The sequence below is a fragment of the Cervus elaphus genome, chromosome 17, assembly GCF_910594005.1.
Source record: "Cervus elaphus chromosome 17, mCerEla1.1, whole genome shotgun sequence".
NCBI classification, from domain to species: domain Eukaryota; kingdom Metazoa; phylum Chordata; class Mammalia; order Artiodactyla; family Cervidae; genus Cervus; species Cervus elaphus.
The window spans coordinates 18,531,037-18,545,644 of record NC_057831.1 but is presented as its reverse complement, the minus strand read 5'-3'; the positions used below and the strand labels follow the sequence as shown (position 1 = coordinate 18,545,644).

The 14,608-nt window shown below is 41.0% G+C and overlaps 1 protein-coding gene across 6 annotated transcripts; it reads left to right on the top strand.

Moving 5' to 3' along the window:
- Positions 1 to 9,458: 9,458 nt before the first annotated feature.
- On the top strand, positions 9,459 to 14,043 carry RPL34 (ribosomal protein L34). Of its 6 annotated transcripts, none has more exons than XM_043871391.1 (5): positions 9,459 to 9,476; positions 10,474 to 10,547; positions 10,630 to 10,729; positions 10,993 to 11,096; positions 13,920 to 14,043. In XM_043871391.1, exons 2-5 carry the CDS (start codon positions 10,483 to 10,485, stop codon positions 14,002 to 14,004), a joined length of 354 nt encoding a protein of 117 aa, XP_043727326.1. In that variant the 5' UTR covers positions 9,459 to 9,476; positions 10,474 to 10,482; the 3' UTR covers positions 14,005 to 14,043. The 6 variants fall into 6 exon arrangements, with proteins under 6 accessions (XP_043727326.1, XP_043727324.1, XP_043727329.1 ...); XM_043871389.1 differs by lacking the exon at positions 9,459 to 9,476 and adding an exon at positions 9,547 to 9,562; XM_043871394.1 differs by lacking the exon at positions 9,459 to 9,476 and adding an exon at positions 9,553 to 9,567.
- Positions 14,044 to 14,608: the final 565 nt, after the last annotated feature.

Genomic DNA, 14,608 nt, shown 5'->3' with positions numbered 1-14,608 from the left:
TGACTAAGTGTGCGTGCACACACACACATTCCCACATACAGATAAGGAGATGGTCTCAGTAAGGTTAACCTGGCCTTCCTAAGGTCACAAAGGTAGCGTTTACGTCTCTGAGCATAGTATTTAAAACCCTCCATGATCTGACTTCAAACTATCTGTCTGCCAAACTCATACTCTTTCTATTCTATTACATAAACTCATCCAAAATACATCTCCAGACATTAACCTAGTGCCGGATTCTAGCATTTTACCTTATTAATATACTATTGATGGTTGCCTTAATGTTTATAGACATTCTTTGAAGTTCAGTCATTAGAGTTATAGTGATCTGAATCATCATACATTATTTTAAAATATCGAGGACAAACAGAAAATCCTATATATATGATTTTTATATATTTTATATATGCAAGTTTCAGAATAAAAAAATAAGCTGCTCTCACATTTTATTGTACTATTTTTCCCAGGAGTGAAATGATTGGTTTTTTGTTTGTGGCTTTAAAAAAGTTACTAACAATAGGAACATTAGTGTCCTTGATCTCTCAGTCTTTCCCCTCCACATGCTCAATAACAATGCCTAGTAAAACAAACAGAGGTTACACTGTCCAACAGAAACTTATTTCATTAGTTAGACATGAAACCAATGCATTAATGCCATTTTGAAGCTAACCTTTCAGGGATTTAATACAGTTGTTCTTTAACAATAGAACTTGGTTCATTTACTACTTAAGACATGATTATTTAAATTAAAGTTAATTGGTTTCCTTACTCTCCTTTAGGGCTTTAGGCTCAGAACATTTCTATTAGAAAAATCTAATTTGTCTCAAGTTCCTATTTCTAAATTTTAGAGTGGTTAAAATGCTCTCATATTTTAACTGTCTGTAGCAAAAATTATGCCTAAATCACAGCTCAAACTGGCAAAGCAGTTAAAGATGCAGGTGGCACAGTTAACCAAAGGACTCAATAGTAGCTTGGAAGACTCAGAGCTCAGTCTAAGATGAACAGTCATCTCTGTCAGGGCCTCGCAGAGGTGAAGAAAAGCTTGAGGCCACCTTCCCTGAGGTTCCCAAGTATCAGTTTTAAAAATGAATACATGCCAAAACAAGATAACCAAGACTATGACACATTTTAAGTGTTTACATTGGACCAACTAATGTTTTTAATACACAAAATAAGGTGTAACATATTTGAGCTATTCACAAATAATCACAATGCTAATAAAATGCATTATTCATAAAGCACTATAAGCTGTGACACCCAGTAATAGGACAAAGTACACAAGATCTACAATGAAAGTCTTTCAATCCCTTTTCTGTATCAATGGCTGCAAATATAAATATAACCTCATTTATAGAAAAAAAAAGTTAAATTTTTAACTTCAAGCTCTTTGTAACAGGAAGCTCAAGTTCAAATGTTCCCTCTCAGCATTCCTTGATAAGCTCCAATCTCATACATTCGCTCAAAAATTATTTTGAGTGCTTACTATGTGCCAGGCACCACTCTGGGCAATAAAAATATATCAATCAAAAGAAAAAAGAAAAAAAAATAAACAACAACAAAAAAGAAAGAAACTATATCAGTCAAAAAAATTCTTTGTAGAGGGATGAAATTCCCTACTTATTGGAGCATGCTTCTAATGGAGAAAGAAAACATATAATAAACATAATAAATAGATACATAGTATCTAGAAAATGATAAGTGCAGGAAAAAACAGAACAGGGTTGAGGGCATCTATAAGCACCAATGAAGGATTAAAAATGTATGATTTTTGTGGAATAGTTAGGACAGGCCTCACTAAAAAGTGATACAAAGAAGTAAAGGAAGTAAGAGGAAGTCACGTCCCCAGCCCCCAGTAAGACATCTGGGGGAAGAGCGTTCCAAGCAGAGGAATGGCCAGTGAAACAGGAATACCATGGTGACTTTGTGCAAATTAGAAAAGATGCTCCTTCCCCCACACCACATATTACTGACTACAAGAATTGACCTGAGGAGAAAATTTCAATTATCATCTTAACAGATACAGGGGAAAAAATCAACAAATTCAACACTCATTCCCGACATGGCAAAAAATATAGTTCATTAAGAAACAATGATCAATGGCTATCTCTTTAGCACACTTGGCAGAGAAACACTGGATGCTTTTCTGCTAAAGTCAGGAATATGCAAAAAAAAAAAAAAAAACCATTATCTACACTGCTATTTAATATTGTGTTTGAAGCATCAGCTAATGGAATTGGACAAAAGGCATAAGAATTAGAAAGGAAGAGGTAATATACCTTGATAATATATCTGGACACCCCTCCAAAACAAGGGGTAAAATAAACAATAAAAAATGCAGAAAAATCTATATCAGTAAACCTTTAAAAATAAAGATGAATAAATGGAAAGACATTCCATGTTCTTGGACAGGATGACTCAACATCACAAAGAGGTCAGTTCTCCCCAAGTTAACACATTAATCTAATGAAATAAAAATGTCAACAAGTTTTTATCTGGACCTAAACAAATTGATTCTAAAATCTGTACATGAGTAGATACTCAAGGCCTAAAATCATTTTAATTTTTCATATAAAATATCCTAAATCAATAAAAAGGAACCAGTCACATGAGGTAACAAGACAAGAAAACCAAGAGAAACATCAGACAATAGAAGGTTGGGAGGTTCAGATAATGGAGCTATCAGTCACAAAACACTAAAAATAATTCTGCTAAATATACTCAAGTACTCGAGGAAAGAGAAATCAAAGATAAAATTTCTGCATAGAATAGGAAGTATAAAAAGAGAAATGAAAAGCATAGAACTGAAATTAAAAGCCCATTGGAATTATACTGAAAAGAGAATTGATGAACTGGAAGACAGGTCAAAAGAAAACAGAACAAAGCATGGAAAAACAAAAGGACAGTAAATACTAAAGAGTGTAGGAAACTGTGCTAGCTTTAAAATAGAATCTTAAGATTGCTATCCATCAGGGCTTCCCAGGTGGTGCTAGTGGTAAAGAACCCACCTGCCAATGCAGGAGACATAAGAGTCATGGGTTCAATCCCTGGGTCAGGAAGATCCCCTGGAGGAGGGCATGGCAACCCACTCCAGTGTTCTTGCCTGGAGAATCTCATGGACAGAGGAGCCTGGCGGGCTACAGTCCATGGGGTTGCAAAGAGTTGAACATAGCTGAGTGACTAACACTTTCACTTTTTCTATCCATCAAGAGGTAAGAATATATGTCCACCCCCTTTGGATCTGGGGGCTCATAACAGCTTTGGTCAATAGAATACAGTAGAAATTATACCATGTTACTCTGAAGGCTAGATCATAAAAGGCCATGTTCTCTTAGACTGCTTGCTTTCTATATGCTCCCTCTCAAGACGCTCCCTCTGAGCTGCCATGTGTGTGAGAATCCAAGCCCCAGAGATGTCATATAGAGGTGCTCTGATTGATGGTCTCAGACTGAGCTGGGTTTTTGGGGTATCCCAACTCAAGAATTAACTTAAAAAGTCCTCAGATGACCCTAGTCTCCAACTGTTCAAGTCACCCCCAGCTGAAGCACCCCTGTCATCCTATAGCAAAGACAAACCATTCCCACTATGCCATGTAGAAATGCTTGGCCCATGGACTCCGTAAGCATAATACAATGGTGTTATTTTAGGCCACTAAGTTTGAGATGGCTTGTTACACAGCAAACAATAACCAGAAGAAGGGCCTAGAGATACAGTGATAAGAATACACTGTGGGGACGTCCCTGGTGGTCCAGTGGCTAAGACTGAGCACCCAATGCAGGGGTCCCAGGTTCAATCCTTGGTCAGGGAACTAGATCCCACAGGCCACAACTAAAACAGATCCCACATACCCCAATGAAGACTGACAATCTCAAGTGCTGCAACTAAGACTGGATACAGCCAAATAAATAAATAGATTTTTTTTTTTTTTAAGTACAGGACAAAAAAAAAAAAATGTACAGGACTTCCCTGGTGGCTCAGTGGTGAGAAGCCACGTGTCAATGCAGGAAACGTGGGTTTGACCCCTGGTCCTGGAAGATCCCACCTGCCTCAGAGCAACAAAGCCTGTGGGCCACAACTACGGAACCTGTGCTCTAGAGCCCAGGAGCCACAACTACTGAAGCCCGCGAGCCCTAAAGCCCATGCTCTGAAACAGGAGAGGCCACTGCAATGAGAAGCCTGCACACTGCAACTAGAGAGGGGCCCCCACTTGCTGCAACTAGAGAAAAGCCCGCGCAACAGTGAAGACTCAGTACAGCCAAAAATAAATAAATAAATAAATAAAAATATTATTTTTAAAAAAAAAGAGTACAATGTGTAACGAGATATTTAGTAACTGTACACAGAAATTAATGAACAAAAAACTAAGAGAGAGAAAGATTAATAAAAGCAAATGAGGTACTTTGAAGTATTTAATAACAGTGCCACATCTCTGGCAAGTCTGATAGAGAAAAAATGCAAATACAGATTGAAAGAGAAGAAAAGTCATGTTATAGAACTAGGTTAAGTATAATAAGGGAAAACTGTGATAGTGAGACCACTGTTCTTATCTACTGGGGTGGAGGTGGGCATGGAAAGATAGGTCAGGTCCACTAAATCCACTACAGTGTACTAACAGCTCCCACCTTCTGTTATACTCAACTGCCTGGCAAAGTCTTTCCAGAAATAGAGGGAATATATTCCAAGTAAATGCATTCATTTGTTCATTTATTCAAAGACCACCTTTGGCTCTCTGTCCCAGCCTCCATCTCAAGGGCTGGTACAGAGATGAAAGGCTTTGCAAGGGATGAAAAGGGAAGGACTGGGAAGGAGAGAAAGAACTACGACAAGGTCAGGGGAGAAGCAGCTATGTGAGAGTCAGCAAAGGGAGGGGTAAAACCAGAGCCCTCCATTTGGCATGGTGACAAATGTGAAGCAGGATGGAATTACAGGTCTCACAGTCTGGCATACGTCTCTGCATGGACAGGGAATCTGCCCCTGGTCCCTCACCTGCTTTCTCACCTCAATAACTGGACTGGAAAAACTGGAAAGGAACTTCAGTGGACACTGAGATGCTCTATTCAAATCCTCTCTTCTGGGCTAAGGATATTAGCTGGGTCACTGGACATTGCTCTCAGCTTCAAAAGACTGCCTCACTCACGGTCAGGGAGCCGCCAGACCAAAGACTGGCTGATGCGGGGGTGCAGAGGCCCAGTTTCCTGCCAGTTTAGGACAGCTATGAAGAGCCACAAAAGAATCTGAAATGCAGTACTTGGATGTAATCTCAAAAACTACAGGATGATCTCTGTTCGTTTCCAAGGCAAACCATTCACTATTACAATAATCCAAATTTATGTCCCAACTACTAGTGCCAAAGAAGCTGAAGTTGAATGGTTCTATGAAGACCTTCTAAAACTAACACAAGAAAAAGATGTCCTTTTCATCATAGGGGACTGGGATTCAAAAGTAGGAAGTCAAGAGATACCTGGAGTAATAGGCAAGTTTGGCCTTGGAGTACAGAATGAAGCAGGGCAAAGGCTAATAGAGTTTTGCCAAGAGAAAACGCACTGGTCAGAGCAAACACCCTCATCCAACAACACAAGAGATGACTCTACACATAGACATCACCAGGTGGTCAATACCGAAATCAGACTGATTACATTCTTTGCAGCCAAAGATGGAGAAGCTCTATATAGTCAGCTAAAACAAGACCTGGAGCTGACTGTGGCTCAGACCATGAATTCCCTATTGCAAAATTCAGACTTAAATGGAAGAAAGTAGAAAAAACCACTAGACCATGCAGATATTGAAAAGTTGTTGCTAAATCACGCAAAGACGCCAGGGTTCTTGTCCTCCAGAGGAGAAGAATTCAATCTGGGGCCAGAGACAAGGCTGGATCACTCAGAGCTTTTGTGTAATAAAGTTTTATTAAAGTATAAAGGAGATAGAGAAAGCTTCTGACATAGACATCAGAAGGGGGTAGAAAGAGTACCTTGCTAGTGTTAGCAATGGAATTATATTCTCTCAAATTAGTTATTACAGTGAATCAAAAGACTGTCTGGAGGTTGTGAAGACCTCACCAGACCTACTCCCATAATTTACAATTTGAGATAACAGAATTAGCCAGAAGGTTTTTTTCAGAGACTGTCCTCAAGCAGGATACATTATTGTTATATAATCCTAAGGAATGTAGAGGAAAAAAAGTTTGTCCTTGCTTCCTCCTTGAGAATTCCAGACCCTTCTCTCCATGGGGACCCCTAGACTTCTTATCAACCTGCTTAGGAGATGACTCTTTCAGTATGACCTAAATCAAATCCCTTACAATTATATAGTGGAAGTGACAAATATATTCAAGGGAATAGATTCTCTAGAGTGCCTGGAGTACAATGGATGAAGGTTGGTAACATTGTACAGGAGGCAGTGATCAAGACCATCCCGAAGAAAAAGAAATGCAAAAATGCATAATAGTTGTCTGAGGAAGCCTTACAAATAGCTGTGAAAAGAAGAGAAGTGGAAAGCAAAGGAGAAAAGGAGAGATATATCCATCTGAATGCAGAGTTCCAAAGAATAGCAAAGAGAGCTAAGAAAACCTTTCTAGTGGTCAATGCAAAGAAATAGAGGAAAACAACGGAATGGGAAAGATTAGAGATCACTTCAAGAAAATTAGGGATACCAAGGTAACATTTCATGCAAAGATGGGCTCAATAAAGGACAGAAACGGTATGAACCTAACAGAACCAGAAGATATTAGGTGGCAAAAACACACAGAAGGACTATAAAAAAGAGATCTTCTTGACCCAGATAACCACAAAGGTGTGATCACTCACCTAGAGCCAGACATCCTGGAGTGTGAAGTCAAATGGGACTTAAGAAACATCACTATGAACAAAGCTAGTGGAGGTGATGGAAATCCAGCTTAGCTATTTCAAATCCTAAAAGATGATGCTGTGAAAGTGCTGCACTCAATATGCCAGCAAATTTGGAAAACTCAGCAGTAGCCACAGGACTAGAAAAGATCAGTTTTCATTCAAATCCCAAAGAAAGGCAATTTCAAAGAATGTTCAAACTACCACACAGTTGCACCCATCCCACATACTAGCTCAAAATTCTCCAAGTGAGGCTTCAACAGTACGTGAACAGAGAAATTCTAGATGTTCAAGCTGGATTCAGAAAAGGCAGAGGAACCGGAGATCAAATTGCTAACATCCATTGGCAAGAGAATTTCAGAAAAACATCTACTTCTGCTTTATTGACAACGCTAAAGCCTTTGACTGTGTGGATCACAAAAAAAAACCTGTGGAAAATTCTTAGAGATGGGAATACCAGACCACCTTACCCCTCTCCTGAGAAACCTGAATGTAGGTCAAGAAGCAACAGTTAGAACCAGACATGGAACAATGGACTGGTTCCAAATTGGGAAAGGAGTATATCAAGGCTGTATATTGTCACCCTGCTTATTTAACTTATATGCAGAGTACATCATGTGAAATGCCAGGCTGGATGAAGCGCAAGCTGAAATCAAGATTGCATGGAGAAATATCAATAACCTCAGATAGGCAGGTGGCACCACCCTTATGGCAGAAAGCGAAGAGGAACTAAAGAGCCTCCTGATGAAGGTGAGAGAGTGAAAAAACTGGCTTAAAACTCAACATTAAAAAAACTAAGATCATGGCATCTGGTCCCATCACTTCATGGCAACCAGATGGGGAAACAATGGAAACAGTGACAGACTTTTATTCTCTTGGACTCCCAAATCACTGCAGATGGTGACTGCAGCCATGAAATTAAAAGATGGTGGCTCCTTGGAAGAAAAGCTATGACCAACCTAGACAGCACATTAAAAAGCAGAGACATTATTCAGCCGACAAAGGTCCATCTAGTCAAGGCTATGGTTTTTCCAGTAGTCATGTATGGATGTGAGGGTTGGACCATAAAGATAGCTAAGGGCTGAAGAACTGATGTTTTTGAACTGTGGTGTTGGAGAAGACTTTGAGAGCCCCTTGGACTGCAAGGAGATCCAGCCTGTCAATCCTAAAGGAAATCAGTACTGAATATTTATTCTTTCCCTCCAGTATTCTTGCCTGGAGAATCCCATGGACAGGGGAGCCTGGTAGGTTCCCAGTCCACGGGATCACAAGAGTCAGATACGACTCAGCAACTGAACCACCACCACCACCATTCATTGAAAGGACTGATGCTGAAGCTCCAATACTTTGGCCACCTGACGTGAAGAACTAGCTCACTGGGAAAGACCCTGATGCTGGGAAAGATTAAGGCAGGAGAAGAAGAGGACAACAGAGGATGAGATGGTTGCATGGCATCACTGATTCAATAGATGTGAGTTTCAGGAAGCTCTGGAAGTTGGTTTTTGACTGGGAAACCTGGCGTAGTGCAGTCCATGGGTTCGCAAAGAGTTGGACGCGACTGAGGGACTGAACTGAACTGATGAAGAGCCACACCAATTCCAGAGCTTCCTGTTGGAACAGATAAGGCCTCAGTAGTAACCACATTGTGGGTCCCCTGATTTTACCTTTCTTTTTTCCTTAAAGATGTATTTTTTAAAAAGCATTCTCCAATACACCAGCATACAACTCTCTCCCAGTATGTAAAGACCCTTTTCAGCCATCTTCCTTAGAGCCCAAAGTGCTCTTCACTTTTTTGGACATCCTGAGCCCCTTTGACAATATAATGAAAGCAAAGGACTCTCTTCTTGGAAAAATACACAGAGGCACTTAATGTAAACATTTTTTTTCTTCCTCCTCATCTTTAAGGCCCAGCTCAAACTCTACCACCCATGTGAAGCCTCAAGAGACTTTTTTGAACATTATCCTAAATCAGCCACCATCTATTGAGTATTCTCTACAAGAAACTGTACTGAGTGCTTTAACTTCATAATGCCTCTGATCACGAACATAATTCTGCAAGGTAGTTACTATCTTTCTTTTGGAGATTAAAGGACTCACCCAACATAACGCAACTAATAATCAGCAGATATTGCATTAAAATCCTAATTTGTAAAACTTGTGCTTTGAACGAATGTCAGGAAAAAAGGAACAGTTAAGGATACTAAGTTCTCAAAGGTGAAGTGTCAGAACTGGGATTTAAACTCAGGCCTAACCCCAAAATTGATGCTCTTTAAGTCCAATGTGTCCTAGCGCCCGTGAGAACGGGAAAAGGTAGATCCTGTCCCACCTCTGCCTTTTGCAGCTAGCTCCTTTATCATTTGTTTCTACACCGATCCCCAAATGACCTCTGTATGTCGCTGTTGCAGTAGGCGGTAGGCTGAAACACAATCCGGCCCACGAAGGGGAGGCACGTCGCTTGACGCACAACGTGGCTGTGTTATGAATCCCCTCCACGGAGGGGCGCTACAAGACTGCCGTACAACATGGCGGCGTCCTTGTCACCACGCCTCTTCCGATGACTATTTCCTGTCATGCGCGGTGATATTGACCCTTGACCGCTCAAGGACTTCCTTTTTCCTCTTCCTGGGACGGCATCTAGAGGTATGGTTGCCTGTTTCTTCGCTTTATCGCTACTGCATTTACAATCGGCCGCCATCCGGGGAGTTGCAGGGACCAGGATCTCTCAGGCACAGTGTGTTTACCTAGCATGGATGTAAGGGCTTCGGAGCTAGGTTGGTGGTGAGCTGTTCTTCGGATATTAGCTTTAGACATCCTTCCATCCCGACCTTCGCTTTGGATCAGTGAGTGTCCGGAGTTCACCACCCCTGGCTTTGCCGCCTTCGCAGTCCAGTGTTCGGAAACAAATGAGTTTTGTTTCGGCTGCTTGAAACTGCGAAATCGCGGAACGTTCTCATATGTAAGGGCCGCGTTTTAACGCCGCGCCTGTAGCTGTGCTCTGGGAGGGCCGACGAGCGGCATGTCAGGGTCATTTCAAAATGCTTTCTATGTCTATTAGCAGAGAAGATTAAAGTTTCAATTTGGAATTTTCTGTCTTGGTTTTGGAGAGGCAAACGGCCAGTTCCGTGTCGGCTGACAGTTCCAGTATGATGTGTGTTTTGTTAATATATTATTTGGGGTAGTTAACTGGAAAATGAGAAGTATAGCTGTCCATCGGTGTTATAAGGGATTATTCCAGGAAGCCGGAGGATTCCCAAATCGCTGGTACTCGAGTCCTTTATATAAAATCCTCCCGTATACTTTAAATCATCTCTAGATTGCAGCAGCAGATTGCTTATAAAACATAATACAATGTAGACGGCTACGTAAATAGTTATAAGCACACAGCAGATCCAACGTTTGCTCTTTGGAACTTGTTGAAATTTTTTTTCCCTCGAATAAAAGGAAGTAAGTATTTTTTATCTGCAGTTTGTTGAATCTGCGGATACAGAATTTGCGCGTAGAGGGCCAGCCATAGTTTTAAAACATGGAATTCTTCCCATAAGATAACTTAGTGCAAGGATAGCCTATGTAAAAACATACATGGGTAATGTGTCAATTCTGTGATTTTAAAGTTTTTTTTATTTCTTAACCTATTTAGGCATTCAGGATGGTGCAGCGTCTGACGTACCGCCGTAGGCTGTCCTACAATACAGCCTCTAACAAAACCAGGCTGTAAGTATTTCCAAAATTTAATACAGGTATAGTCATTTATTCTGCTGAATGCTGAGCTACTGTCTGTTCTCTCACTTCCTAGGTCCCGAACCCCTGGTAATAGAATTGTTTACCTTTACACCAAGAAGGTTGGGAAAGCACCAAAATCCGCATGTGGTGTGTGCCCAGGCCGACTTAGAGGCGTAAGTGAACCTTTTGCAATAAGTAACAAGGGTTGAGCTTCTGAACATTAATTCCTCCATAAGAGAGTGAGTGAAGGAGAGAGAGGTCACCAGTAGGAGGGTGGGGAATTACTAAGGGTTTATGATCAAAATCTGAAGAACATAGACTTTCTTTTAAAGCCTGTAAGACAAATACAGTGAAATGCTGTTGCATAGATCGTTAATGTTTACACTTGACACTTGTTAAAGCTTCACAAAATAATCTCAACATTTTCTTTATGCAGGTTCGTGCTGTGAGACCTAAAGTTCTCATGAGGTTGTCTAAAACGAAGAAACACGTCAGCCGAGCCTATGGTGGTTCCATGTGTGCTAAGTGTGTCCGCGACAGGTAAGTAACTGAAATCAGAGGGGCTGTCTTAAGTGTGTGTGTTTGTGTGGCACTGTGTGCTAATCATTAGAATAGTGAAAAAATAGCAAAAGTGGCATATTCTACAATCCTTCCTTGATTGGGGATAATTGGTGCTGTACGAATTTAAAAATTATATTAGTTCCAATTAATTTAGTAACGTTTTGACATCTTTATGCTGTGTAGAAGTTAAAAAGTTGAGTCCCGATCCAGTAAGAATGTTAGGTTGATGATGGGGAGTGGAAAATCAACATTGTAGAAACAAAATAGCTGGGTATGGTTCTGATGTGGTTGGAGCAGAGCATTGTGGGAGATGTTAGGAAAGGAAGAGATGTCACAGGTCAGGAAGGGCCCTATAGGACAGGTTTTTGGCTTGATTCTTACAAATGTGGGGATTGATGAGGTTTCAACAGGGCAGGGAAACCTTTGGGGTCTTGGAGACTGAATGTGCCCCAGTGTGGATAGTAAAGGCATTCAACAAAGGGTACATGCTTGGAACGGTTTCTCTACTTTGTTAAGGCTAAGGAAATGGCACCTACATGAAGCCGAAGGCTGGACTGAGGGTAAAGGGGGTTATTGGGAGATTGTTGGGTCTTGTGGATATGCCCAAGGATGTGTGTGGCATGTGTGTGTGCTCAGTTGTGTCTGACTATTTGCGACCCTGTGGACTGTCGCCCATCAGGCCCCTCTTTGCATGGAATTTTCCAGGCAAGAATACTGGAGTGGATTGCTGTTCCATTCTCCAGGTAGTAGCATAGATAGGAGTACGGTGTATAAGGGTAATACTTGCTCAGCGGTTTTATGATAAACACTGTCAGGGACTTGGTCCAGTGGTTAAGACTCAGAGCTCCCAATGCAGGGAGCCCAGATTCCATCCCTGGTTGGGGAACTGAGATCCTGCATGCTGAGCTGTGCGGCCTTACTGTTTTAAAAAGAAAAGCTGTCAAAAGTCCATCAGGGAGGTATCAATCTATTTACTTATTTTTTGTGGACAACCCAAGGCTTGTTGCTTAAAGTTTTCATAGCTGGTAAGGGGGTTCATCCCAGGTTTTGTTGAGGCTCTTGCTCTTAATTAACCTCACTGGCTGCATTAAGTTGTCTCCAAAGACCTAAGTGAGGGATGGGATGGGGAGGGAGGTGGGAGGGGGGTTCAGGATGGGGAACACATGTAAATCCATGGCTGATTCATGTCAATGTATGGCAAAAAACACTACAATATTGTAAAGTAATTAGCCTCCAACTAATAAAAATAATTGGGGGAGGGGGGGACAAAGACCTAAGTGGAAAGATTTGAGAGGTGTTGGTCTTTATAAGATAAATTGGTTCAGAGACGTGGTTTGCTTCCAGTTTATTCAACTTGTTCTGTGAAATGATCTGGCTCAGTCCCTGTACCAAATCTGACCTCACTTTGTCTTTCAGGACTTAATTTGTAAGGGGAGGTTAGGTGTGTTGCATTGATAGAAAGACAAGCAAAATATATGTAACTTACACAGGAAAACTTAACTATGGTTGAAGTTTGGAGAAGTGACATTAAAGTAGCTAAGAATCTGGGGATAGTATTTGAGGTGGAACCTGAATGATGGGTAAGTTTTCACAAGAGGTGAAGAGGGCATTGCCGATCGGGATTGAGCATGGTTCAGTCTGACACATTGAGATTCCAGAGAGAATGAGAAATGAAATTGGAAAGGTACATTGGATGAATAGGTTGTGAATTTCAAGGTAGAGGAGCTTATTACCAATCTTTGGTTCCCGGGCTCTGCTGAATGTAACCCCATGAGCATATTTGTTAAAAATGAGGCCCTAGCTTCTGGAGTAGCTAGGGTGTAGATCTGTAGCGTAGCTTAAAGCATAGCGTTTGCTGTGACACTGAGGGAGTCTGTTTTGCTCTGATAAGAAGGATATCAGCTATTTCTGTAGTGTGATTTCATCTGGGACATTTGAAGGAGTCAGAAACCCCAGGGTTTGGAGGGTAGCCAGGGGTACCAACGGGGCGCATGGGGGGTGGGTTTCTGTGGGAGTTAAATGAGTGCTTTATCTGTGGAAGTGGCTTTAACAAATGGTAATGAGGACTTGCTGTTTGCCAGGTTTTAACACACTGTAATAACAGTGATAAATAAAACGCTTTCCTCTCTCAACCTGGACCCTTGGCAGTGAAAGCTCAGAGTACTAACCACTGGAACACCAGGAGAGTGCTGCGCATTTCCCCTCTAAATGGAAGTTCTAAGACATGTTGATGAGTGTAGTAGTTTTATTGGTCTTGAATCCCAGTGATGAAAAAAGCTGTCATAAGTGACAGTCTCTTGTGGGATGAATTTATAGTTTATCATGGCCCAGGAGAGTTATTACTGGCATAAAACTGAATTAACCTGTTTTAAGTTCCAGTGTAGGAAGGACACCTTAGGCTGAAGAGGTCTGTCCATAGAATCTCAGCTTAAGTTTTAAATCTATACCTGTGTAGGTTTCCTTTACTCTTCTGGGCATCTTAGCTGATATGCTCAACTCAGTTCTTTCTCTGTCTCTCCCCCCCCCCCCCCCCCCGCCCAATTTATTGAAGTAAAATTAATTTACAGTGTTAAAAGACTGATTTTTTAAAATTTATTTTTAATTGAAGGATAATTGCTTTACAATTACTTACAATTTATTTATTTACAATTGTGTTGGTTTCTGCCATACAACCATGTGAATCAGCCATGAGTATACATACGTCCCCTCCCTCTTGAACCCCCCCACCCTACTTAGTCTTTTATGAAACTTTTCTTGCCTGTGTTAAATTGATTTTTTTTTAACTAGTATTTTCTTTTCTAGGATCAAGCGTGCTTTCCTTATTGAAGAGCAGAAGATCGTTGTGAAAGTATTGAAAGCACAAGCACAGAGTCAGAAGGCTAAATAAAAAATGAACCATTTTTGAGTAATAAATCAAAACGTCTCATTCTGTTGCTTCTGTTGTGATTTGTTAGTGTACAGGTTTGGTTTCTGTGGCAACTAGAGATTCCCCACACATACACTACAATTTTTAGTGATCACTTTTTCTGAAAATAATTGGAGGTCAGTGATTGCTGGAATTTTTTGATGATACCTCTAGACAACATTAAAATATGGACTGTAATGTATTTTCTCTTAGAGGCTATGTTATATTGTTCCTGTTAATAAATAATGTGAGAGTGTTAGTCGCCCAGGTTTGTTCGACTCTTTGTAACCCCGTGGACTGTAGCCCACAAGGCTCCTCTGGAATTCTCCAGGCAAGAATACTGGAGTGGATAGCCATTCCCATCTCCAGGGGTGGATCCCGGGTCTCTTGCATTAATTGTAGGTTCTTTACCTCTCTAGAGATTTTAATAATAGCTCATTCTTACAGTATTTAGACTTATCAGTGGACTTCGCTGGTGACTCAGCTGGTAGAGACTCTGCCTGCAATGTAGGAGGCCCAGGTTTGATCCCTGGGTCAAGAAGAGCCCATGGAGAAGGGAATGGCAACCCACTCCAGTATTCTTAAC

What these genes read in the sequence shown, in the direction of transcription:
- RPL34 (XM_043871391.1), top strand. Translation starts at nt 10,483, where the DNA reads ATGGTGCAGCGTCTGACGTACCGCCGTAGGCTGTCCTACAATACAGCC. An exon ending in GCCCAGGCCGACTTAGAGGC is followed by an intron (nt 10,730 to 10,992) that starts GTAAGTGAACCT and finishes TTCTTTATGCAG; the next exon opens with GTTCGTGCTGTGAGACCTAA. An exon ending in GCTAAGTGTGTCCGCGACAG is followed by an intron (nt 11,097 to 13,919) that starts GTAAGTAACTGA and finishes TTTCTTTTCTAG; the next exon opens with GATCAAGCGTGCTTTCCTTA.